At 53.5% G+C, this 26,728-nt stretch overlaps 2 protein-coding genes across 5 annotated transcripts in view; both read left to right on the top strand.

Moving 5' to 3' along the window:
- The window catches only part of LOC127474895 (uncharacterized), a 50,931-nt gene extending 46,339 nt beyond the window's left edge, over window positions 1–4,592 (top strand). The window contains exon 2 of the mRNA XM_051796216.1: window positions 990–4,592. Coding sequence (XP_051652176.1) covers window positions 1,650–2,603 — 954 coding nt within the window. The 5' untranslated portion in view covers window positions 990–1,649 and the 3' untranslated portion in view covers window positions 2,604–4,592. The remainder of the gene's footprint in view (window positions 1–989) is intronic.
- A 4,466-nt stretch (window positions 4,593–9,058) lies between these two features.
- LOC127474864 (zinc finger protein 239-like) overlaps window positions 9,059–26,728 on the top strand; it is a 103,034-nt gene continuing 85,364 nt past the window's right edge. The window contains exons 1-4 of one of the 4 annotated variants that reach the window (XR_007905996.1): window positions 9,059–9,533; window positions 11,942–12,020; window positions 12,209–15,547; window positions 15,709–17,299. Coding sequence is in view for 1 of the 4 variants with exons in the window: in XM_051796177.1 (XP_051652137.1) it covers window positions 11,969–12,020; window positions 12,209–13,227 (1,071 nt within the window). In the remaining 3 variants the exon portion in view is untranslated. Of the gene's footprint in view, window positions 9,534–11,941; window positions 12,021–12,208; window positions 17,300–26,728 lie in introns of those variants that run through there. The other 3 variants (XR_007905997.1, XR_007905998.1, XM_051796177.1) reach the window with 3 other exon arrangements.

Here is a 26,728-nt window from a genome sequence, read left to right as displayed (position 1 = left end):
CCACCTTTTTCTCCCACCAAAAAATCCACTTTTTTCCCTAAAATCCACCTTTTCCATCTAAAAATCCACCTTTTTCCCTAAAAATCCCCCTTTCTTCCCAAATTCCATCTTCTCTCCCAAAAAATCCATCTTTCTCACCCCAATTTTGGCTCCTCTCAACACCCCAAGTTGGGTTGGCCATTTTGACCACGAAGAGTTGGCCATGGTTGGGTTGACCATGGTGAGTACAACCCTCCCACATTTGGGGTTCCTTGGGGACACCCCCCCTCTCTAGGTGGGTTTTTGGGGATTCAGGGGTCCCCCCCACCCCAATTTTGCCCCCCCCAGGTCCATTTTAATGCCTCCTGTGTTGGGTTGACAATGAAGAGTTGGCCTTGAAGACTTGGCCGTGGTTGGGTTGGCCAAGGTTGGGTTGACCATGGTGGGCACAACCCCCTCACCTTTGGAGGTTCCTTGGAGACACCCCCCATCTCTAAGTGGGGTTTTTGGGGGTCCAGGAGACCCTCCCACCCCCTTGTTGCCCCCCCCACCCCCAGGAATTTCAGTGAGGCTCTGTAGTGTCCCAATGGCCCCTTGATTCCAGGAGTTTCCGCAATGTCCCAATAACCCCTTGGTTCCATGAGGCCCTGCAGTGTCCTAATGGCCTCCTGATTGTACAAGGTTTTGCAGTGTCTTGGTGTTCCTTTTGTTCCATGAGGGTCCGCAGTGGAACAAGGTCCCTTTGGGGCCATAAGGCCCTGCAGGGTCACAATGGGCCCTGGAATCCATGAGCTTCCACAGTCTCTAAAGGGTCCTTTAGTTCCATGAGGCCCTGCAGTCCCAAAATGCCCTTTTGGATTCTAGAGATTTCCCATTGTCCCAGGGTCCCTTGTGCTTCAGAAGTAGCTGCAGTGGGACAGTGGCCCCTTGGTTCCATGAGCTCTGCAGTGTTCCAGGAATCCTTGGGTTCCAGGAGAGCCTGCAGTTTCACAAGGACCACTTGAATGCAGGTTTTGCAGGGTCACAATTGCCCCTGGATTCTGGGAGGTTCAGAAATATCTCAGGGCTGAGAAAACTGGGATTGTTCAGCCTGGAGAAGAGAAGGCTTTGGGGTGACCTAATTGTGGCCTTCCAGTGCCTGAAGGGAGCCAACAAGAAAGACGGAGAGAGTTTGGACAAGGGCCTGGAGTGACAGGATGAGGGGCAGTGGCTTCAGATGGACCGAGGGAAGGGTTGGAGGAGATAGTAGGAAGGAATTCTTGACTCTGACGGTGCTGAGATGCTCTTCAAGGCCCCTCCCAAGCCCAAGCATTCCATGATTCTGGGAGTGGTGGGTGAGGTGGTGGTCGGAGCGGTCTGGGGCAGAGTGACACAAAATGAGGGAGTTTTCCATTGTGGGGTAAGGAAGGAGGGGGCAGCAGAACTGACCCCTTGGACACCTGGCAGGCAGGCTTTGGCTGGAAGCTGGTGATGGGGAGCTGAGTGAAGCCCCCACAGTCCAGGAGGAAATGGTCAGTGACCTGCTCTGCCAATGAGACCCCCCAAGTGCCTGGGCCCACATGGGATGCACCCAAGAGTCCTGAGGGAGCTGGAGAAAGAGATGGCCACTCATTCCCCAGCAGTGCTGCAGAACTGCACAAGTCCCAGCTGACTGGCAACAAGCAAATGGGATGCCCATCCACAGGAAGGGCCCAAAGGAGCATCTGGACAACTCCTGGCCTGTCCCATTGACCTCAGGACCGGGAAAGTCCACGCAGCAGATCCTCCTCTGTGCCATCCCATGGCACGGGCAGGACAACCAGGGGATCAGGCCCAGACAGCGTGGGGTTGGGAAGGGCAGGTCCTGCCTGACCAACCTCATCTCCTTCTCTGACAAAGGACCCACTCAGCAGCTGAGGGAAAGGCTGGGGATGTGTCTCTGCAGAATTCCAGAAAGCCTTTGGCACCATCTCCCCCAGCATCTCCTGCACAAACTGGCTGCTCATGGCTTGCCCAGGGGAACTGTTTGCTGGGTGACAAAGTGTCTGATGGCCCAGGGAGCGGTGGGGAATGGAAGGAAATCCAGGTGGGGCCAGTCACTAGTGGGGTCCCCAAGGGCTCAGGGTTGGGGCTGCTCCTGTTTAACATCGTTATGGGTGATCTGGATGAGGGGATCGAGTGCCCCCTCAGGAAATTCATGGACAACACCACGTTGGGTGTGTGGATGTGCTGGAGGGCAGGAAGGCTCTGCAGAGGGATCTGGACAGGCTGGATCAATAAGGCCAAGTGTCAGGGCCTGCCCTTGGGTCCCAACAACCCCCTGGAACGCTCCAGGCTGGGGGCAGAGGGGCTGGAGAGCTGCTCAGCAGGAAGGGACTTGGGGGTGCTGCTTGACAGCGTCTGGATATGAGCCAGAGTGTGCCCAGGGGGGCAAGAAGGCCAAGGGCATCGTGGCCTTAGTGGAGAAGAGTGTGGCCAGCAGGAGCAGAGAACTGATTGCCCCTCTGTGCTGGGCACTGGGGAGGCCCCACCTGGAGTGCTGTGTCCAGTTCTGGCCCCTCAGTGCCAAAAGGCCCTTGAGGGGCTGGAGCGTGTCCAGAGAAGGGAACGGAGCTGGGGAAGGCTCTGGAAAACATGTCTGCTGAGGGACGGCTGAGGGAACTGGGCTGGTTGAGTCTGGAGAAGGGGAGGCTCAGGGAGCACCTCATTGCTCTCTGCAATGACCTGAAAGGAGATTTTAGTGGGGCAGGGGTTGGTCTCTTCTACCAAGCCTTTAGTGAAAGGTTGATAGGGAATGGCCTGAAATTGTGTTGGGCAAAGTTCATATTAGATATGAAAAAACTCTTTTTCCACTGAGAGAGTGTTCAGGCTTTGGAACATGTAGTCCAGGGAGGTGGTGGAGTCTCTGGAAGTGTTCAGGTGGCATCTGGATGTGGCACTTTGGGATGGAGTTTAGGGGTGATTCTTGTGGTGCTGGGTTGACAGTTGGACTAGAAGATCTTGAAGGTCTCTTCCAACCTTGATGATTCTGTGATTCTGTGACCTGTCATGACAGTTTCCAGGTTTGTGCTCTAACAAGACCCTGGGGATGTTTTCTCTGTTGGGTCCCAAACTTTGGATTTTTAATCAAACTTTGGTTTTCAAGAGGTTTCTGCAACTCTCCTCAGAGTCTGATGTTCAGGAACTCATCCCCAAAGCCCTCAAGGGTCATGAAATGCCTGGGGCTGTTTCTGTGCTGCTGAGCTGGGCTGGGCTCCTGGCACTCAGGGAGCTCCTGGCAAGCGGGTAGTGCTGCAGAGAGACAGCTCTGCTGGTGAGCAGCTCCTCTGCACAGCCCAGCAGGGCTGAGGGCACTGCCAGGGCAGCTCAGGGACACCAGCAGGGCACAGACACAGCTTCAAGGGGCTCAGCACTGGTAGGATGGCTGAGAGCTCCCTGCAGGAGGAATCTTGGCAGGGCTGCACATGGTGAGTCTGTGGCTGCAGGGCAGTGCAGGGGCAGCTCCTGGAGGCATCTCCTAAAGCTGGCCCAGCCCCAGCTGATGGGATGGGTGAGCAGGGGCTGTTTTGGGGCACTTTGGAAGAGCTGTGAAGCCGGGGGTGCAGCCAGGTGTGCCCAGGGCTGTGGGGCAGAGCAGGGTCCTGCAGCCCAGGGTGCTGTGCTGGGCAGGGACTCTGCTGCCTGCCAGGGGCAGCTCTCAGCCAGCTCGGGAGCTGCTCCCAGGTCTGGGGCAGAAGGGCTGTGGGCAAGGAGAAATCCCTTGTAGGTGAGGGCAGGATCCTTTTGATGCCATGGTGTTGCAGGGTCAGACCTGCTCACAGCTCCAGATCACTACAAGATATTTAACAGGGAGGATCTGACCAAGCACACAAAGTCAGGGGTTTTGGGTAGGCACTGGGACATAGAAATTGTTCTCTCAGTTTAGGAAGAAGCACTTAAATGCAAAGTCTTTTACTCTCAGAGATGAATAATTCAAGGACTCTCAGAAATCAGACAGGGTCCTGGGCAGTGCTGAGCCTTCCCTTGGGGGTCAGCACTCTCCCATCCCAGCCCTTTTCTTCTCTCCTGGAGGGCTTGTGTCCTGAATTGACTATCAGAGCTGTGCCTCTGGGCTGGCACAGAGGAGATTTCACACAGCTCTTCTCTCATCAAGAGAAGTGGTGTTATTAAACACTAATCTGTGTGTGAATTCACCTTCAAGGCAGCACAAGGTGAAACACAGGGCAAATGGGGAACTGCCTGAGGGACACTGCTGCTTTCCTGGCTCTGCACCAAGCCTCAGAGAGCTGAGCCCTTTTGCCTGTCTCTTCAGCAGAGCAAAGCTGAGTTCTACACAGCACATGGCCAGAGCTCCTGCTCCTCACACCACCCTCAGCCAGCACAACCTAGAGAAAGGAAATGCATTTCAGTTTCAGTTTATTTCTAGGAAAAATGGGGCAGCTTTGCTCAGAAAGGTCTCTTCTTCCTTTTCTGATTCTCAGATTCTATTTTTAACAGGACCCTCTGCCATGAAACAGCAAATGCCCAACAGCAGCTCCATGCCCCAGTTCCTCCTCCCGGCATTTGCAGACAGGTGGGAGCTGCAGCTCCTGCACTTCTGGCTCTTCCTGGCCATCTCCCTGGCTGCCCTCCTGGGCAATGGCCTCATCCTCAGTGCCATAGCCTGTGACCACCACCTGCACACCCCCATGGGCTTCTTCCTGCTCAACCTCTCCCTCACAGACCTGGGCTGCATCTGCACCACTGTCCCCAAAGCCATGCACAATTCCCTCTGGGACACCAGGCACATCTCCTACCAGGGATGTGCTGCCCAGGTCTTTCTGTTGTTCTTCTTCCTTGGAACAGAGTTTTCCCTCCTCACCATCATGTGCTATGACCGCTACATTGCCATCTGCAAACCCCTGCACTACGGGACCCTCCTGGGCAGCAGAGCTTGTGCCCACATGGCAGCAGCTGCCTGGGCCACTGGCTTTCTCTATTCTCTGCTGCACACACCCAAGTCACCCTCAGGAATGTGCTCAAGAAATGCCCTGGCAAAGCAAATGCCAGTGCCCAGTTGAGAGTGGGAGTGTGCAGGGTTGGGCCAGCAGAACACCAAACCTCCCTAAGCTTCCACCTAATCCCAACCATGAGCTCTAAAGCCCAAGCCCTGACCATGAAGCACCCCCACAGCCCTTGGGAGCAGGGCAAGGACCTGGAGGGCCCAGAGCAGGCCCAGGGGGTTGGCAGAGGAATGGGAGGTGACCTGGATCTGCTCAGCCTGTGGCACACAAGGACACAAGGGCTGGTAATGCTGGCAGGACTCAGCTGTGCCTCAGGATGCCAAGGGGGCCCAGGGCTGGCAAGGGGCTGCCAGGTCACCTCTGTCCCAGCCCTGCCAGGCAGCAGCAGCCTTGGGCACCAAGAGTCAGGGGAGCCGTCTGTGCACACCCCTGAGAGCTGCCCCAGCTGAGAGTCACTCTCAGGGGCCCAGAGAGGAGGACCCTAGGGAACCTGGTGCAGTCAAGGCACCATTCTGACCCTGAGCAACCACAGGGACTCCAGGGACCACTCTGACACTACCAGGCATTCTGGAGCTAAAGGGATCCGCAGACACTCTGCAACCTCCTGGAATCAAAGGAACCTCTTAGGACATGGGGACCAAAGGAACCTGGGACTCAGTGGAGCCTCAGGAAATCCAGGGACCATTGTGACACTGGAGAACCACATGGAAACAAGGGGCCATCCTGATGCCCTGGAACCTCCTGGAACCAAGGGGCCATTGTGTCACTACAAGGACTTATGGATCCAAAGGAACACAGGGACACTGTGGAATCTCCTGGAACCACAGTGCCACTGTGGCATCTGGGGCCTCATGGAACAGAAGGAACCCTGAGACATTTTGGAAGCTCATAGGATAAGAAGGGCCGTTGTGACAATACAGGGTCTCAGGAATGCTGAATCATTTTGGAACCTCATGGAACCAAGGGGCCATCGTGACACTGCAGGGTCTCATGGAAACAAAGAAACCCTGGGAAACTGCAGAACCTCCTGAATTTATTGGGCCATTGTGACTCAGGGCAATCTCCTTGAGTCAAGGGGCCACTGTGACACTGCCGGGCCTCCTGGAATCCAAGGGACCCTGGGACACAGTGGAACCTCCTGAAATCAAGGGCCCAGTGGGATTCTGTGTAAGCTCGTGCAATCAAGTGGCACTGGGACACTGCAGGACCCCATGGAACCAAAGGAATGCAGGGACACTGTGGAATCTCAGGGAGCCAAGGGGCCATGGTGACATTGTGGAGCCTCATGGAACCAAGAAGCCACTGTGACTCCCCAGAACTCCATGGAATCAACCAGATCCGCTGCCTCCCCCACCCCCGCCGGCTCTGCCGCCGCTCGGGCACCTCTGGAGTCAGCGTTTCCTTCGGCAGCACAACTTATCTCAGACGAGAGAGTTTTCCAGAGTTGGCTTTTCCCCCCTTTCCCACCGTCCCTTCAAAGCCCGGTTCCCCCCAGCTCCCTTTGGGGGTGACCCCCCGCCCCTCACGCTCCCTTTGCGGCCCCACCCGCTCTTTCCCCCCCCGCCGCTTTCCCGCCGTGCCCGCCCCGCTCACCCGACAGGGCGGGACCGGCAGGGACGGGGCGGGGACGGGCCGAGCGCTGATTGGCTGCGGCGGGGTCTCGAAAGGCGGGGCGTGCGCAGAGCGCCATGTTGTCTGCGGGGCAGCGATGGCGGCGGAGGTGTGGCTGCGCTCGGAGAGCGGGCTCTGGGGATCCGCTCGGGGCTGCGGGGAGCGCGGCTGTGGGTGGAAAGGCTGGAGGGCTCGGGAGGGATTAGCCGAGGGGTTCGGGGAATCCCGAGGGTCAGAGCGCGGGGCCTGCAACCCGCGGGGCGGGGGGGGGAGCCTATGCCACCGCCCTGGCTTCGCAGGCGCGCCGGCGAAGCCCTCATGAGGGAACTACAACTCCCGTGGGGTTCCGCGCAACCCGCCATTACTCGTCCCGCCACAGCGCCCCTGCCGGCCCGGCGGACCGGCCCCAGGGAAACGGGATCCTTATGCCCTCCCCGAACCCCTCCAGAGACCCCCAACCCTCAGCACACAGAGACTCCACAGGGAGGGGGGCCCGGGAATCCCCTAAAGCCCAGCAGTGAGGTTCAGGAGATCTCCCAGCCCCCAGGTGAGGGGTCGTGGGGGTGTCCCCCAAAGTCCGGGGGGGGAGATGTACCACATCGGGGCAAGGGGATCCCAGTGCCCCCAGTATAGCCCAGTGACCTCCCAGTGCCCCTCAGTACAGCCCAGTAACCCCCTCAGTGACCAGCCACTGTGTCTCAGTGACCTCCCACTGCCCCCCAGTATGGCCCAGTAACCTCCCAGTGTCCCCCCGTGTGTCCTGGTAATCTCCCAGTAACTCCCCAGTCCCTCCCAGTGTCCCTCAGAAACCCCGCAGTCCCTCCCAGTTCCCCCTGGTTCCCCCCAGTGTGTCCCACTATCCCCCAGTAATCACCCAGTATCCCCCAAAGCCCCCCAGCTCTCCCCAACGTGTCCCCAAATGCCCTTGGCCTTTCTGTGAGCGTGGGGGAAGGGGGGGCGTTTTTGGGGTCAGAGGGTCCAGGGGGGGCTCCTGGGGGGGAGATGGAGGGTTGGGGACAATGGGGACAGTGGGGAGGGGTTTGGGGACAGTGGAATTGGGGGTGTCAAGGGGGGAATTGGGGCCATGGGGATGCCCTGTGGACATTGGAGACAGCAGGGAAGTCTCGGGGTGTCAAGGGGGGGAATTAGGGACACCAAGAGGGTCTTGGGGACACCAGGGGGGTCTCAGGACTCACCTGCTTGTGGTGCTTCCCTTCCCCCCAGCCCTGTTAACCCCCCTAAATGTCCCCCAACCCCCCTTTTCCCTTTAATCCCCTCCCCCCACATATCCCTTTGACCCCCCAATGTCCCCAGGACCGCTTTTAACTCCCCTAAATGCACCCAAACCCCCCAAAGCCCCATCCAACCCCTCCCAATCCCCCCATAATCTCCCCCAGCCCCCCCCCTCAAATCCCTTCCAACCCCCCCCTCCCCTGAGGGATCACCCAGCACCCTGGGACAAGGGCTGTACTGGGGGCACTGGGCTGTACTGGGAGGGCACTGGGGGGGGCTCAGGTGTTCCACAACAATGTGGCCCAGCTCCAGGAGAGATCTGGGGAGCAGTGAGGAGGTACTGGTCTGTCCTGGTCTGTACTGGTCTGTGCTGGTTTGTACCCCCAATCCCCAAAGCCCCTCCCCAGCTCCCCCAGGACCCTCCCACACCCCAAAGCCCCCCAGGCCCCTGACTTGGTCCTGCTGCCCCTTGAGCATCTGCAGCTGCTGCAGAACCAGGCATTTCATCAGCAAATGTGCAGGTGACCCCAAGCTGGGGGTGTGTTGATGTGCTGGAAGGCAGGAGGGCTCTGCAGAGGGACCTGGCCCAGCTGGATCCATGGGCTGATTGCAAGGGGATGAGGTTCCAGCAGGCCAAGGGCCGGGTCCTGCCCTTTGGCCACAAGAAGCCCCGTCAGCCCCTCGGGCTGGGGCCAGAGTGTCTGGAGAGCAGGCAGGCAGAAAGGGAGCTGAGAGTGGGGATGGACAGGGAGCTGAACAGGAGACAGTGTGGCCAGGTGGCCAAGAGGGCCAATGGATGGTGGCCTGGCTGAGGAAGAGTGTGTCAGCAGGAGCAGGGAAGTGATTGTTGGCCTGGTGAGGCCACCCCTGGAGTGCTGTGTCCAGCTCTGGGCCCCTGAGTTGAGGAAGGCCCTGGAGGGGCTGGAGCAGGTGCAGAGAAGAGCAGCGAGGCTGGGGAAGGGAGTGGAGCACAAGTGGTGTGAGGAGAGGCTGAGGCAGCTGTGGTTGCTGAGGCTGGAGAAGAGGAGGCTCAGGGGAGACCTCCTGACTGTCTGCAAGTCCCTGCCAGGAGGTTGGAGCCAGGTGGGGGTGGGGCTGTTCTGCCAGGAAGCAGCAGTAGGACAAGAGGGCTGGGTCTTGAGCTGTGCCAGGGGAGGTTTAGGTTGGATATTGGGAAGCAATTTTTTGCCAAGATAGTAATCAGGCCTTGGAATGGGCTGGGCAGGGAGGGGGTGGAGTCAGTGTCCCTGGAGGTGTTGAAGGTGAGAGTGGATGTGGCATCAGTGCCATGGTCTGGGAAGCACAGCGGGGTTGGATCAAGGGTTGGACTTGATCTCGGAGGTCTTTTCCAACGTGGCTGATTCTGTGATTCTCTGCTTCCCATTCCTGTGGCAGCACATGCTTGAGGCTCTATCCCCAGGGTGATAGAGATGTCTGTCCATATATATCTCCAAGGCTAGTGTGTAAATGTGTGGTGTTAGCAAAGCAGGCTGAGTTCTGGGGTGGTTGTAGAAGGAGAAAGAAGCCCAGAGGCCAGTGCAAGCAGGCAGCCCTCAGCTTGCACCTGATGTCCCCTCCCTGCAGGTTCCTGTCCTTGAGCCCAGGCCCTGAGGTGATGCTAAGTGCAAGGCAGAGGTGCTGCTGAGGAAGGAGAGCTCCGTGAGTGCCCAGGAGAAGCTGTGATTGCCCATCCCCGAGCAGGTGCTGTCTCCATCCCCTGTGTGCCAGGTGAGCTGGGGCTTTGCTGCAGAGCTGCGGGCGCTGATTTGAGCGGCTCCAAGTGCTGAGATGGTGGGCACCCAGGAACACAAACTGTGCCTGGCCACGGAGCCTGCCTGCAAGGAGGAGCAGAGACAGCAGTGGCAGTGTGGGGGTCCAGGTTGTCCCTGTGCCTTCCCCTGCAGGCCCTGGCTGTCCCTGCTGGGCCCCTGTCCATCCCCATCAGGTCCCTGCCCGTCCCCCTGGGCTGAGCTCCCCCCAGGAAGTGCCGTGGAGCTGAAGCTGCTCCATCCCCCCCTGCAGCCGCTGCCCCAGGCAAGGGAGCAGCAAAGGCAGGGCCAGGAGCAGAGGCAGCAGCAGGGGAGCCCTGGGGGGGCCGGGAAGCTCTTGTGTGGGGCAGGAAAGAGGCGCTGGGCACGAGGCCGGGGCTGTGCTGAGCAGGCCCAGCCCTCACATCCCCCCAGCCAACGCCGGCTGCCCGGGGGGCTTGGGAGGGACCCCCAGCCCGTGTGCCCCACACTGAGCTGGCAGAGAGAGAGCCAAGGAACAGGGCCACAGGCAGGGCCACGGGTGAGGGACAGGCAGGGCCATTGCAGGGCCACGGTGAGGGCACAGCCTGTGGCAGCAGAGCTGCCCAGGGCCAGGGGCAGCCGGGGGTGTTGGTACCAGCCAGTGCTGGGGCCGAGCAGAGCACGAGGCCTCTTGCAGAGCCCTGGAGCAGCCTCCCACTTACCAGCCCCACCCTGGTGGGGTGACACTGTCCCCTCCCTCCAGGACACTCCCCCAGAAATCTTCGGGGGGGCCTTTTGTGTATATTGCTGGTTGCTGATTGATGCTGGGGACCTGAGGGAGCCTCTGCAATCCCATCCATGGGGCACAATCTCCTCTCCAGAACTTGACTCACTGCAGACTTTGCAGGGAAATCTGTGCTGGCAGCCCGGGTATGTCACGACCCCTCACGCTCCCCCCAGGATATTTGGGACGAATTCCCCCTTCCCAGGCACCCGCGGGATGGGGGGGTGATTGTTCTCTTGCTGTTGCTGTTCCTGCTCCGCCCTGTCCCTGCCCTTCCTGCTGCTGTTGGGTGAGTGGAGCGGCCAGGATAGGAAAGGGGCGAGAGAAGCGAAAAGAGCGGGTGGGACCCCCAAAGGGAGCGTGAGGGGCGGTGGATCACCCCGAAAGGGAGCTGGGGGGAGCTGAGGTTTGGAGTGCCGATGGGAAAGGAGTGGGAGAGGGGGGTAACGGGAGTGGGAGACAGTGGGAGCGGGGTTGCCATGGGGGTCCCTGGGTCCCTCCATGTGCCCATGCCTTGATACCTGAAGAGCGGGCGAGGCTGGAGAGAGTGGGGGGGAGCTGCGAGAGCCCCCAGAGCCTGGAGAGGGGGGAGCTCGGGCCCCCTGTGCCGAGCCAGCACTCGGGGCCGTGCTGTTGGTGCCAAATTGCCCCTGGTCAGGCTGAACCCAGAGCCCGGCCACATGTGAGGGGGCCCGATCCGCTCCCTGCACTCGTTGCCCTGGGGCAGCCTCTGGTGTCCCCCCGCCTGTGGGGCTGTTTGGTTGCCTTGGGCACAGCCAGCCCCTGTGCAAGGCTGTGCCCCTGGGGGCTCTTGGGGGTGGGTGGGAGGTGTTTTTTGAGGGTGCCGGGCTGGGTTGGTGGCAGAGCCCCAGCGGTGGGTGGGGGGATGCGGGTCCATCCCGTGGTGGGGGTTGGTGTTGCTGGGTCAGGCCCCACCAGCTCCATTGTCAGCCTGGTGCCGGTGGGGGGGACACAGCATTTTTGGGGCCCCCTGGGAGTGCCAGGGGTGGGTGTGGAGCCCGGGAGCTGCCGAGTGTGGAGGGCGGAGCGGGGCGATGGTGGAGCTGGGGGACCCCCGGCAGCCTGGAGGGGGGAGCACAGAGAGGGATGAGCCCTGGGAACCAGAGAGAAGTGGAAGCCTGGACAGTGGGGCCCCCCGGGATCCCCAGGACAATGAAGTCGAGAACCTTGAGAGGGGGAATGTCTGGGAACGCGGCACCCCAAAGGCGAGAGTCAGAGGAGAGGGACCCTTGGGACCCCCAACACTGCCAGCATCCCTAAGTGGGACCCCCAACATCCCAGACAGGGGAGACCCTCCGAACCCCAGAGGGGAGAGACCAGAGAGAATGGAACTTCTGGGAGAGATTTTTTTTGGCTAATCTTCATATTTTGGAGTATATTTCATCTGAATCTCAACTTTTTGCAGTTTGAGGGTGTGGGGGTCTTCTTCCTATTTCTGAGGGAGTTTTTCCCTGAATCTCGGTGGTTTGGGTTTTTCTGGGTTGAATCTTGGCGTTTTGGAGGTTTTTATGGACACAGGATGCCCAGTGAGTTCTAGAGATGGACTTGGGCAGGAGGAATCCCCAAACCAACACACTCAGCCCTTGTTTTCCCCCCATCAGGATTTGTCCTTCCCAAAGCTTGGGCGGATGGAGGAGGAGGCTGCGAGGAAGAGGAAGATGCCTTGGGCCCCCCAGGCAGGTGAGGAGGAAGTCAGTGTCCCTTTGGGCGGGTGTTGTGCTGGCTCTGTCAGCCGAGCATGGCCCCGGCTGCAGGACAACCCCGCTGGCGCCGCCGTCCTGCCGGGGCCGGAGTTGGGGGGATGTCCTTGGCCTTCCCTGTGGGCCGGAGGCAAATCCCCTGCCTGTCCTTCTTGCTTCCTGCCCCAGGCCCCGAGCTGAGGATGGAGAGCACGGAGGACAAATGCCCCCCGCAGAACCTGGTGGGAGAGGCTGTTTTGAAGGGCTCCCCGGCGCAGGAAGGCAGCGGGGAGGAAAAAGCCAGGACATCTCCCCGGAGGAGGGGCTCCAAAGCCAGCCCAGGGTGCTCCCAGGAGGAAAGACTCAGCCTGTGCCAGGAAGGCAGCCGGAGCTTGAGCCAGAGCTCCAAGCTGGTGGTCCCTGAGCAGCCTCCCAGCAGGGAGAAGCCCTTCAGGTGCTTGGAATGTGGGAAGAGCTTCAGTCAGAGCTCCAAGCTCCTCACCCATCAGCACATCCACACTGGGGAACGGCCCTACCCGTGTGGGGAATGTGGGAAGAGCTTCAGGAACACTGGCAACCTCCTCATCCACCAGCGCATCCACACTGGGGAACAGCCCTACTCGTGTAGGGAATGTGGGAAGAACTTTAACCAGAGGTCCAACCTTCTCACTCACCAGCGCATCCACACTGGGGAATGTCCTTACACATGTGGGGAATGTGGAAAGAGCTGCAGGACCAGTGGCAACCTCCGCAAACACCAGCGCATCCACACCGGGGAGCGGCCCTACAGGTGTGGGGAATGTGGAAAGAGCTTCACTGACAGCTCCAGCCTCCACATCCACCAACGCATCCACACTGGGGAGAGGCCCTACTCATGTGGGGAGTGTGGGAAGAGCTTCACCAACAGCTCTCACCTCCACGTCCACCAGCGCTCCCACCTCCCCACCCACATTGGGGAACGACCCTACAAGTGCTGGCAATGTGGGGACAGGTTTCAGACCAGCTCAACTCTCCTCGAGCATGAGCGGACGCACACAGATGAGAGGCCCTTCCACTGCACCGACTGCGGGAAGGAGTTCAAACGCAATTCCCACCTTGTCACCCACCGGCGCATCCACACCGAGGAGAGGCCCTACAAGTGTGGGGAGTGTGGGAAGAGCTACACCCAGAGGTCTGGCTTGACCAGACACCAACAGACCCACCAGTAAGGAAGCCCTATTAGTGCCCCGACTGCAGGAAATGCTTTGGCCACTGCTTCCACCCCGAATGAACCCCCTGGTGCTGAGGCAACCCCTGGAGTCCAATGACTGTCAGTCCATCCCTTTCGACCACAAAGGACCAGTCCCCTTTCCCAGGGGCAGGTTCTTCCAACAGAACCCTTCTTGGGGGGTGTGGAGATTCCTGCCTTGACTGGGGACCCCCCAAGGTCAGTCCTGGAGGTTGAGAGCAGAGGTCTCCCATGAGCGTTGGTCTGGGGGAGTTACATCCATTTGTAATTAAGAATTCTTGCTTTTGTGCCAGCTTTAGTAGAATTGCTTCAACAATTGCTTTAGGGTAGATCACTGCTCTATCTTATCCTGTACTCCTGGTAGTTTTAGTGTTTATATTGTGCAGTAAGTAATTCTGATGAAGATCTTTTGTCTGATCATTTGGTGCCCTAAATAATTCCTTTCTATCGGTAGATCTGATTTGCCATCATTAAAACCTGGGGGACAAAAGTGGTTCAGTCACACCTCTGTAATTCCTCTAAACTGAAAGTGTTGGCATAATCCAAGGCTGAGGTTGGATCCAGCAGCCCCCAGCACCCCACAGGAAGTCGAGAACTCAGGGGGGCCACCCCCCTTTCCCAACCCCCCTGTGCCCAAAGACCCCCATGGGACCATCTGACCCACCAGCCCACCCTTCCTTTTCCACCCTTCTCCCTGTTCCTTCCACTTTTTCATGGTCCCCTCAATCCCCAGTTTCTCCCCCGAAGAGTTATGGGGTCCCAACCCCCACTTTTTGCCCCCTCTCCTGTGTGTTCTGAAGGAGAAAATGAGGCTGCACACACAGAGTTCCATTGTGGGACTTGTCCGCCAACACTTTTCAGTGTCCCCTTTTATTCCTCTTCTCTTGTTAGCAGCACCTGGTGTTTGTCTTTCAGTCCACCAGAAATCCCAGGATCGCCCCAAAGCAGTGCCCTGATCCCACACATACCCCTCGCCTCACGTGCTGGCTGTGTTCAGCCACCAGAGAAAAACACAGGCTGCCATGCAGAGCGTTCCAAGTGGTTTCCACTTGGCCAACAGCACTCTCTGGATGGAAAACACCAGTCAAAGCCAAAGCACTCCTTGTTGATCCTGATTAACTGAATGCAACTGCCTTAACTTGTTTCCACAAAAACTCTCAGGGTTCCTTTGCTTCCAGGAGGCCCCACATGTCCCAATGGCCCCTCGATTCCATGGAGTTCCGAACTGTCTCAGGAATCCTTTGGTTCCATGAGGCCCCGCATATCCCAGTGCCCCCTTGGTTCCATGAGGAGGCACAGTCTCAGAATTCCTTGGCTTCAATGAGGCTGTGTAGTGTCCCAATGGCCCCTTGATTCCAGGAGTTTCCGCAGTGTCCCAATGGCCCCTTGGTTCCACGAGGCCCTGCAGTGTCCTAATGGCCTCTTGATTGCACAAGGTTTTGCAGTGTCCCAGTGTTCCTTTTTTTCCATGAGGTTCCACAGTGTAACAGGGTCCCTTTGGGGCCATAAGGCCTGTAAGGGAGATATTTTGAATTAGATGATCAATGGAGCCTAGAGGCATGAGAAAGAAATTATATTATGATATGAAACCAGCCAGAGTATTGTACAATGTGCTTTTTAGCAAGTCAACTTTATATCCCCTATTATCAGAGCTGAGTTCTTACTTGGTTTTGCTACATACTGCCAGATGGATACATCTACCCTTGAAACACAATTGTAGAGGTCGTCCATAGGGGTGAGAAAGATGATGGAAGATTCTGTGGGCAGGGGTCGCTCGCCCCTTGCCCTACAGCAGGGCACGTGCAGACTGTTGCTATCAGGTGATGAACAGGCGGGGTTTGGCTGTGTCATGGTTTGAGATAGCCCCAAAATCCAATTCCCTAGCTCCATTCCCCCTCCCACATCTCAACCTAATGTGAGATGGGTTTTTCCAGACAAAACACACCAGACTCAAAGTGGGGGAAAGGGAATATATTACAATGACTGTAGAAATAAATACCATATCACATTATACACATGATCACAAACTATCTCTACCATGACATATGTATTTACAATGATCAGATCTCTTCACCCCTCCAAATAAAAGTCCAGGAGGGAAAGAAGGACAGATCCCTTCCAGTCCTTAAGCAGCAGCATCTTCTGAGGCAGCAGTCTGTCTGTCTTCTCCACATGGAGCAGCTGATAGCTGGCTTTCTGCCACCGTTTCTCTGGTCAGCGCCGGTTGCTGCTCTGCGCCCATGGAGAAAACATCTCCCGGCATAACTACAGACACTTAGTCCAGTCTAACACTGTTCCAGGTCTCTGCAATCCCCCCAGCCAGGGCTGGGAGGGGGCCAGAGGCCCCAAGGGGCTCAGAGCCCCTTCCTCGTGGCTCTACAACATGGCCACCTCTCCTCAACAACCAAAACTACAACTCATCTCTTCCGGTGAGCTTGTGATATGTTTACATTTTTTGCAGGAGCGCCCATTGGGCAGAACTTCAAAACTTCCAGGGGTTTCCACCCCTTGGGGTCTACCACTTTCCTTAGCCTCCGGGGGAAAACAAGATCCAAACCACTACAACACTCCACCCCTCGCTCCTGCGGGGACCTGGAACAGCATAAAGTTGGGCTAGGTGCCTGTAGTTATGCCGGGAGATGTTTTCTCCATGGGCGCAGAGCAGCAGCCGGCAAGCACCAGAGAAACGGTGGCAGAGAGCCAGGATAGATAACACCTGAACTGAAGGAGCAGCAGAAGCAACATGCAGCACCAGAGAAAGGACTCCTGGAAGGAGAGCTGAGGAAAAGAGAGCCAGCAGCCTGTGAGACAGAGTTCTGGGGGTAAGACTGTACCAGCCCCCCAAAACTCCTTTGAGACCTCCTGGAAGGAGGAAGATGATGGACTCTTACTTGAAAGAGCCTTGAAGTGCGACATGCGCTACAGAAAGGAGCTAGAGAGCTCCGAGAGGAATGCGGGGGGAGTTGACCTTGGCTCCCCCCCCTTGCACTGCTACCACGGTGGCAGCCTGAGAGACAGGGCACAGAGGCCCTGCAGAGGAGCTTGAGTCTCCTGGAGATACCAGACCGTCACGAAGACCCCCCTGTGTCTTCGTGATATGACCGTGATGAAACGACCTTGTCTGGGGTTACGAAGCCCACGGAAGACCCTTTTACCTGCGTCAAGGGGGCCGAGGGAGGTTGGATACCTCCCTCGTGAGTGCTGGCAGAAAACCAGCTATCAGCTGCTCCATGTGGAGAAGACAGACAGACTGCTGCCTCAGAAGATGCTGCTGCTTAAGGACTGGAAGGGATCTGTCCTTCTTTCCCTCCTGGACTTTTATTTGGAGGGGTGAAGAGATCTGATCATTGTAAATACATATGTCATGGTAGAGATAGTTTGTGATCATGTGTATAATGTGATATGGTATTTATTTCTACAGTCATTGTAATATATTCCCTTTCCCCCACTTTGAGTCTGGTGTGTTTTGTTTGGAAAAACCCGTCTCACATTAGGTTGAGATGTGGGAGGGGGAATGGAGCTAGGGAATTGGATTTTGGGGCTATCTCAAACCATGACAGGCTGCCACTCAGGCATCGCCTTATACTGCGTACTGGCCCTACGTGGTGTAATGTAGAGCTGATAAAATGGGGTGTCAGGACTGCTGGGGTGAGCGATCCTCATCCTGCCATGGAGACTGTGTTGCTCCACAGGGACGCCCACTAAGCATGGGCACCGACAAGCTGCTGCAGATCCTGACAGCCCTGGCCTGTCTGTGTGGGTAAGCACAGTTTATTGATAGGAAGCAACCGAGAAAGCAAATTTTTTAATATCCTTTTAGTGTCCCTTTAATTCTCCTTTTATTAATTAATATTGTTACATAAATAAGCTGTCATTAGTATTTCTCTTTAATTTTCCTTTTTACTAACCAATATCATGTTAATAGTTATCCGTAATATTGTGTTAAGATCCTTTTTTGGTATCCCTTTAACTCCCTTTTTACTAGATAATACTGTATTAAATGCTGTTCATAGTATTTGTTTCAATGCCACCCGATAAGGTAGTTATTTTGTATTCTTTTTAGTTTTTTGATTCTCTTTGCTAAGATTACTATTATTATTACTCTCACTGTAATAAAAGATATTTTGTGTGTTTGAATGTCTGTTGTCTTTATTCCGGGCATGTATTCCAACAAACTGTTACGATATCTGACACTGTGTGACCATGCAGGGGGGGGACTCAGCCCAGGGGGGTTGTGGTGCAGAGCCAGGGCCTGTGGAAGGCATTGAAAACATGCAAGTGCCAGCGAGAGGAGGCTGCTCTGTGCCCTTGGTGGCACCAACAGACCAGGAAGGTGGCCCAGGACAGTTGCCCCCCCCAGCCTCTCTCCCCAGCCATTGCCAGCACTGACTGCTCAGCCCAGGGTTAGGGGTGAGTTTTACTGTGCCCCCCTCCATCCTCCTGCTGGGCTCAGGGCCTGTACCAGGGCCATGGCCAGCCCTGCCTGGCCTCTCTGCTGGCCCAGAGCCCGGCAGAGCCTGGAGCAGGGCTGTCTGTGAGGCCCCACAGGGGACACAGCCTGTCCAGGAGCTTGGGGAGGGGCTGAACAGGAAGACCCTCTGTGCCCAAGGTCAAGCACTGCCCTGGGCATCGTGTCAGAGGGGCCCTTCCCCACCCTGAGTGCTCCTGTACTGGGCTGGGCCTGCCCAGGGGGCTGTGGGACCAGCTGGGAGGCAGCGGGGCACAAAGGGGCCACGGAGCCGCTGCCAGGGGGGGACAGCAAGGCCAGGGACAGACAAGGGATTGCTGGGCATGGCCTGGGCTGTGCAGGGGGACTGTGGGAAAGGCAAAGCTCCCCTGCAGTTGGGAGCTGCAGGAAAAGTCCAGAGCCCAAAGAACCTCAAGGGCTGTGTTGGACACCAAGGCTGCAGGAGGGAAATGCAGGGCTGCTGTGCAATGGGGAGGGGGTTTAACTCCAGCAGACACTGATGTGGTGCTCAGGGACTCCATGGCTTCTCTGCCTGAGTCTTTTCTGGAAAGGTCTCTCAGGCCTCTCTGCTCGGGGAAGGGCTTTAGGGAGGAGGAGAGCACGTCTGGGCAGGAACCTGCTGAAATCCCCGAGGGACAAATGGCAGTGTCTGCCCCTGCAGGGGACTCAGCCTGGCCATGGCACAGGCTGGAGCTGCCTGGCTGGGAGCAACCCTGTCAGAAGCTGTGGGTGGGCAGGGAGCTGGGCAGGAGGCAGCCGTGTGCCCTGGCAGCAAGGGAGGCCAGGAGCACCCTGGGCTGTGGGACCAGCACATCAAGGACGGGCATGCTCCAGGTCACTGCGGCTGAGGAAAACTGAGGAAAGAGCTGGGATGTTTATGAATTGTACTGAGTTTACTTTTTGTTTGTGGGCAATGAAGAGAAACTTTCTGTGGCTCTAAGTGTCACCAGTTCCAGACCTCCCAAAGAACACAAACCTGATGAGTTGTGGTTCCCACTCCAGTGGCACTTGGAACTCCCTTTATACCCAGAGCACAGAGCTCCCTTGTCCCACAAAGTCCTTGGAAATGGAGGAATGAAGGACACAGAACAGGTTGTGGGGACCAGTTGCAGGGCGTGGTCAGGGCTTTGGGGTGGTTGTGACCCCAGTGCAGGACCCGGCACTTGGCCTTGTTGAACCTCCTCCAAGTGGCCTGGGCCCATGGATCTAGCCTGTCCAGATCCCTCTGCAGAGCCTTCCTGCCCTCCAGCACATCAACACTCCCCCCAGCTTGGTGTGCCCTGGGAACTGCCTGAGGCTGCACTCCATCCCCTTGTGCAGATCATTGAGAAAGAGATTGAAGCACCCTGAGCCCAGTGCTGAGCCCTGGGAACACCCCTGGATGGAACTCCATTGCCCACCACTCCTTGGGCCTGGCCATCCACACAGATGTTTGCCCAGTGAACAGATGCTGCAGAATGTGTTTGATAAAGGTCCTGTAAGCCCAGAATACTGGGATGAGTGCAGATTTAGCTCTGCACAACACACAAATTCATTCACATTCTGTCTTTTCTTCCCTCTGTGGATTGAGGGAACTTGTGACTTCAGTGTGTGACTCACTGTGTGCAAAGGGCAAATATGGACAGAATGCGGGACAGGGAGTGTTTGGGGGATCTTGGGATCTGTGCTTGACACAGAAGGTGTTTGCCATTGGTCTAAGACTATCTACTGTGCAAAGTGGACTTCATTGGAGGCAATGTGGACTTAATATACAGCAGAGGATTAAGGATTTCTTTTTTTATTCAGTTGTTGCCATCCTTTGGTTTTGTTTGCTGGCAGTAAATGAACATCCCTCTGTGTCTCGTGCAGCTCTTTCTCCAAGCCAAGCAGGTGGGAGTTGGTGCCAAGGAGCTGAAACCTGCAGGTCCAGCCTTGAGTGGAGGAAGCTCAGATTTGCCCAAGGCTGCTTTGAGTCCCAGGGGTTTGATGAGGGAATGGTGGGGTGGGGATAAAGTCTGATGGATTGTCAGACATAAAAGGTCTTGACTTTTGTATCTCTTCAGACTGAATTAGGAGGTGCTTGGGATCAATATTGACTAAGGATTGCTGATATCAATGTAAAAACAGGAAAAAAGTAAACAGACCACAAAGAAGACATCTTTTCTCATGTTTTATTAATAAAATATATTCACTTTGAAGGCACTTCTGAGATCTGTCTGACCACAAAAGAATTGAAGACTTACAAGTAAATTATTCCCAGGGGCTTGTCTTGTTAAGATGCCATCAGTGAGAAGAGAGTGTGGAGGAATGAGCTGACAAGGAGACCATCCCTGGGGCTGGGGAAGCAGGAACTCACAGTCACTGGTTACAGGTGGCAAAAGAACTGTGGAATGTGAAGTATTAGTTCGTTTGAATATTTGCCCGGAATAAAGACAAGTACAACAGACATTCAAACACTAAAACAAACAAACAAAAAAACAAAAAACCCCCCCACTTTTATTGCAGTAAGGATAAGAAAAACTTAAAAAAGAGAATCAAAAGCCAAAAAAGAATACAAAAAACCTACTTTATCAGTTGGCATTCATACAATACTATGAACAGCTTTTAATACAGTATTAACTAGTAAAAAAAGGAGTTAAAGGAGTACGAAAAAAAGATATAAAACATTGCTTTCGTGGTTGTTTCCTATTAAAGAAAAACTCTGCTTACCTACACAGACAGGCCAGGGCTGCCAGGATCTGCAGCAGCTGGTTGGTGCCCGTGCTTAGTGGGCGTCCCCACGGAGCAACACAGTCTCCATGGCAGGATGAGGATCGCTCACCCCAGCAGTCCTGACACCCCATTTTATCAGCTCTACATTACACCACGTAGGGTCAGTACCCAGTATAAGGTGATGCCTGAGTGGCAGCCAAACCTCGCCTGTTCATCACCTGATAGCAACAGTCTGTGCATGTCCTGCTGTAGGGCAAGGGGCCAGTGACCCCTGCCCACATCATCTTCCTCTCACCATCATCTTTCTCACCCCTATGGATGACCTCTCCCGTTGTGTTTCAAAGGTATTTGTATCTATCTTGCAGTAGGGAGCCAAGCCAAAGAGAAACTCAGCTCTGATAATAGGGGACATCCAACTGACTTGCTAAAAAACACAATGGACCTTTCAGTTAACTCGTGCAATAAAGTTACATTGTACAATACTCTAGCTGGTTTCACATCCAAATATAATTTCTTTCTCACACCTCTATGCACCATTGATCATCTAATTCAAAAGTACCCCCCTTACACTGGTAGAAAAAGGCAATATCCTGAGGTCACTTCACTTGGAGAGTCCCATTCCCTGGGAAACCCCCTGGATGCAGCTCAGGGATGTGCTTCTGTGCACAGAGCTGCCTGTGTCCATCCTTCAGGCTGTGGGGCATCTCGGGCAGGGCAGAGCAGGTGACACCCCACAGGGCTGAGGGGCCTCCAGACTCATTCACAGATTGTTTTGGAAAAAGAGTTCTAGGTCATCACTGTTTCCAAACTGCTGCAACTACCTCTGACTAATAGGTGAAAACCTGTAGATAGAATTAAATCAGTCACAAATTGATGTTCTAGGGTGGATGGGGTTTTTTTTGGTACTGTACTATCTAATGTTCTTTCTTCAATATTTTGGGGACCAGACACACAATTTCCTTCAAATCTGTTCATCACCTGAGCAGACATGGGTATGGTTCTGTCAGACTCTCTCTCCCACTGTGCTTGCTTCCAATTTTTGATTTAAAATACAGAGCTGTATTTAATAATTCATGACATAAAAGGTGGAATTGCAATACCTTTCACCACTACTATGGTTCTCTTTCCATCCAGTACTTTGTGATGGTCATTGACTGTAACATACTCAATGCATAGGTAGATATTGGAGTCAGATTCCTGTACATTGTGCAAAGTTGTCCTGTAATTCCTTCCTTGACTTGAACACTCGGTGTGACCAGCCAAATCAGGAGAGATATTTGGAGGATCTTCCTTGGAAAAATATATCCTAATGACTGTCTTTCTGCTACTTTTCAAGTGCATTCCCACGTGCTCTCCTAAACCACTGATTGAGCAAGTTATGCTGATGGAGTCTCCTTCTCAAACACTGATAACGTCTGTTGACTGTTCGTTTTCTCCACCTAAAGATAAGAAATGCAATTGAGATGGTAATACCAGAGTTCTTATTGATCTTTTAATATCAAAGTAGTTTTCAGAACCAACAACTCTGTCAACAGAATCACTCTGTAAGACTGGACCTTAGTCTTGCTATGCTGGGTATGTCATCTCTTAGCTGCCCTGAACCCTGTAGTGCCTTTCATGCCCATTAAACTGTTCAACTCAGCACCTTCCCAAAGCTTAAAAGGCCTTGGCAAAAACGTGTCTTCTGTCACTCATGCAAAAAATTTAGTTTGCTCAGTTTAGATTCTCAGAATGATCCTATTAGTTTTCAAAATACGAGCTTCACTGAACTCAGCTTGACAGTTGGAGTTGTTCGAGGGTCTAAATCTGAATTCAAAGGTAAGAAAAAAATGACAGAGAATGGAGGAAAAATACACCTTTTTTTTCCTTTTTTAAAGAAAGGAGTATTTAGTAACACCAGGAAACTGGATAATAGAGCCTCTCGGGAAGAGGACTGCAGAAGGTGTAACTCCAATCTATAGTAAGAAACAAAGGTACCAAAATGTATAATGAGACATATTTGAGTTCTCTAATTACCTCAGGATCAAAAGAAACTGAACAGTAAATATTTGTGTAATGAATAGCAAGAAACAGAGGGATCAAATGGGAAACACCAAAAAGAAATTACACCAGAAGCAAGGGAAGAAAAATTAAATAAAGAGTACTGCATGTCTAGGACAAACACAGTTTAGAAAAGGTTGAATTGTTCAATGTTGAGAAGCAAATTAAGGATCCCTACATACTTAGGGCAATTTACTTTAATAAGGGAACCAACACAGAATTCAAACACAGAAAGTCTGGATTGTTGAAATATAGATACAGCAAGTCACTCCACCCGACCAGACATGGGCATATTCCTCCTACAACACTTGGAGAAGGAATTAAGGCAACTCAGGAGTCACGAGCAATTATCTTCCAAAACAGCAGAGAAATGGAGTGATGGATAAGGCTGGAGAAGTGCAGAGCACTCAGCCTTTACCATCAGGAAAGGAAAGGCCATCAACCTAAAAATCAGTACTTCCAAACTGACCCACTTTAAACTTTTCTGCGACCTAAGACCTCACGAAGTTAACAACAAGCAGACGCAGCCCATCACTCATATTCTCCAAAGATCAAGGTAGAAGTTCAAGAGTTAAATTATATTTGCAGAAATCAGCATTGACTCCTAGATAACCACTAACTAAAGAATATTCTCACCAGTTTTAATGCATCTTCCTTTCAGACACACGGATTTATGGATAATATGTTTTTCTCAAGTCACTATCCTTTCCATTGTCACTGCTGATGGGGAAAAAAAGGAGTGACTTTTTGGAGACTTTTTTTTTTCCTCACCTTGTTCCCCTCAGAGATTCACAGTTTTCCCTAAGTGTGCCTCCACCTTGTAGTCTTAATGACCACAGAAACATTCAGCAGTGGATATTTCTGGTAAGGCTATATTCCACCTTCAATAAAAATGCCCCTAGTTAATATAAATATTCATTTCTGTCAGTAGAGGGCTCCCCTGTCATCCTTAATAATATAGATACAGTTGATCTGAAATTACTGGCAAAACAACAGGTGATCACAAAGGTTTCTATGAGGCCTTGAAAAGAGCATATGGGCCTACATACCAGGTACAAAGCCCTCTACTCAGTGCTGATGGGCAAACCCTTCTAACAGATAAAACCTCCATTCTGAATCGATGGTCTGAACACTTTCAGACTCTTTTCAGTACCAACCGTGTAGTCCAAGACTCAGCATTCAGTCCATCACACAACAACCAGTAAAGTATGAATTGGATACTGCCCCCTCTTTTGGAGAAACCCTCAAGGCCATACAGCAGGTGAAAATGGGCAAGGCAGCTGGGGTTGATGGAATTCCACCTGAAGTCTGGAAACATAGGGGCCTTGCACTCCATGCTAAATTTCATGAGTTTGTGGTGCGCTGTTGGGAGCTCGGTGAACTACCATCAGATCTTTGAGATGCAGTCATCATCACTTTGTATAAGAAAAAAGGTATTAAATCAGATTGCTCAAACTATCGTGGTGTTACTCTGCTCTCCATTGCTGGCAAAATCCTGGCAAGAATACTCTTGAACAGACTAATACCCACTATAGCAGAAGGAATGCTACCCGAAAGTCAATGCGGTTTCAGAGCCAACAGGAGCCCCACAGACATGGTATTTGTCCTCGGACAACTGCAAGAGAAGTGTAAGGAACAGAACAAAGGTCTCTATGTAACCTTTGTCGACCTCTCCAAGGCTTTTGATACTGTGAGCAGAAAAGGTCTGTGGCAGATTTTGGAACGTTTAGGTTGTCCCCCCAAGTTCCTTAAAATGATCATCTCACTCCATGAGGATCAGCACGGCCAAGTCAGATATGGCAACACACTTTCTGAGCCCTTTTTAATTAAGAATGGTGTGAAAAAAGGCTGCGTTCTCGCTCCTACCCTATTCGCAGTCTTCTTTAGCATGATGCTCCAAAGGGCCACAGCAGACCTCGATGATCAGGACGGTATCTACATTCGATACTGTACTGATGGAAGTCTATTCAACCTAAGGCAGCTGAAGGCCCACACCAAGACCTTAAACCATCTTGTCCAGGAGCTGCTTTATGCTGATGACGCCGTCCTTGTTGCCCACACAGAAGCAGCCCTGCAGCGTTTAACATCCTGCTTTGCAGACACTGCTGAGTTCTTTGGGCTGGAATTCAGCTTAAAGAAGACAGAGGTCCTCCATCAACCTGCAACTCAGGAAGTCCCCCATCATCCCCACATCACCATTGGCCAATCAGAGCTCAAATCAGTCCAACAGTTTAATTACCTTGGTAGCCTCATCTCCTCAGATGGTAAGATTGACGGAGAGATAGACAACAGGTTAGCAAAGGCATACAGTGCTTTTGGAAAACTCCACAAAAGAGTATGGCATAATAAACACTAGAAGAAAAGCACAAAGATCAGTGTTTACAGAGCCACAGTGCTGTCTACTCTCTTATATGGTTCCGAATCATGGGTCATCTACCGCCACCACCTGCATCTCCTAGAACGCTTCCATCAACGCTACCTCCGCACAATCCTAAACATCCACTGGTCAGATTATGTGACCAATACATCTGTTCTAGAACAAGCAGCAGTCACAAGTATTGAGGCCATGTTACTGAGAACGCAGCTGCGATGGGTAGGGCACGTCTCAAGGATGAAGGACCAACCACCGCCTCCCTAAGATCCTGCTTTATGGTGAACTTGCCACCGGTTGCCACAAGAGAGGAGCCCCAAAGAGAAGATACAAGGACTCCCTGAAACAACATCTCAGCCTTGACCATATTGATCAAAATAACTGGTCTACTCTGGCCTCAAATCGGGAGGCCTGGAGACACACCATCTATAACGCTGCTGTCTCCTTTGAGAACGCACGCGGGATCACTCTCAAAGAAAAAAGGCAACTCAGAAAGAACCGTGCCTTGCAGAATACACCATCTAAGGAGTCTTTCTGCTGTGCCTTTTGCAATCGGATATGTCTGTCACGTATTGGCCTCATAAGCCACCAGCGTGCCTGTATCAAATGTGGATAGAGCCTTCCCAAATCTTTGTTCGCGAAGCCTAGCCATGATGACTGGCAAAACAACTTCCACTCTTTCTACAGAGAGTAATTGTTTTGTAGAAAAGTTCAGATCATAACAATTTTTTCTAAAAGTTCCTTTTGTAATTTCATAGATTTTTTTTTCCCCAAAGTTCCACCTGCTTTCACTAATAGTGAATCTGGTAGGAAGTTGTTTGAGAAAATAGACTAAAGTGGGAGGGGGATTGAACACAATGAAGTGAGAGAGAGGAAAGAAAACACCGAACTGGAGGAGCATCTACATCGTATGTACCGGTCTGGGCAGGGAAGCATGGGAGGAGCAGCAGACAGAGAGATGCAGCTGGGAGACACAACATCCACAGCATTTTCAAAGGTCTCTTTAGTTGCTCTCTACAATCTGACTGATGAGTTAAAGACCTGAGGAAAGGGTTGATGCCACAAGCTGGCCTGTTGCCTTTCAGCTACATCAGCTCTCTACTAAAAGAAGCCAGCAAGATGCTGCTTTTGCTTTTATATTACAATGAATGGGACAGAGAGGTGTATCTTGATGTTGACTTCACACGAAAACCGCCCCTGGTTTCCTGCTACTGGGCAACTCCCAGCCCTGAGGGTAGGAGTAGAAAGTTGTCTATGATAAGCACCCACCTTTCCTTTGAAGACAACTGAGATCAGAGACACTCACTCAAATTTGCCCTTCACAGTGCCCAAGTCAGGCAGTTGTCCTTCAGGTGTGGCCTCAGTGGAAATGTGGGTGCTGGGTACAATCAGTTCAGTCTGTCACTGTTCCCACAGGCTTAGATTGGTGGTTGCAAAAGCAAAAGTCTTGGCTTTGTAAGGAGCAAGGAGGTGAGAGATGCTTCATTACTTCAGGTAAACCTTCAATTATTATACCAGCCCTGCACACAAACCAGCAACTTTGATCTGCATCTTGGCAGTGACAACGGGAATAACTTCCCAAGCAACCCCACAGGACGTACCTCTCACGTGCCCCTGGCTTCACATTTAACAACCCTTTCTGTGTGTCTGCAGTGCACAAGAGCTTAAAACCACAAGCAAAGGGGAACCAGCTACAGCTCACATGGAGCTCCTGCTCCCTCCCCAAGAGGATGAAAAGCTCTTCCTGTGGGCACTGCTCTCCATGGGAATACAGAGGGGAAGGGGGTGTTCCCAAAGAATTTCTTGAATGCTTGAAAGTTCAGAAATTTCACCAATTATTGCAAAGGAAAGAGAGTTCAAGCAGGTTGTGAAATGAGCTTTCAATTAGCTGCACAAAGGCTCACTGCTGGA

This window comes from Manacus candei, unplaced genomic scaffold (genome assembly GCF_025592945.1).
Source record: "Manacus candei isolate 608988 ecotype Guabito, Panama unplaced genomic scaffold, ASM2559294v1 h1tg000045l, whole genome shotgun sequence".
Taxonomy (NCBI): Eukaryota; Metazoa; Chordata; class Aves; order Passeriformes; family Pipridae; genus Manacus; species Manacus candei.
The sequence above is the reverse complement of the archived record's forward strand: the minus strand, read 5'-3'. Positions and strand labels throughout refer to the sequence as shown.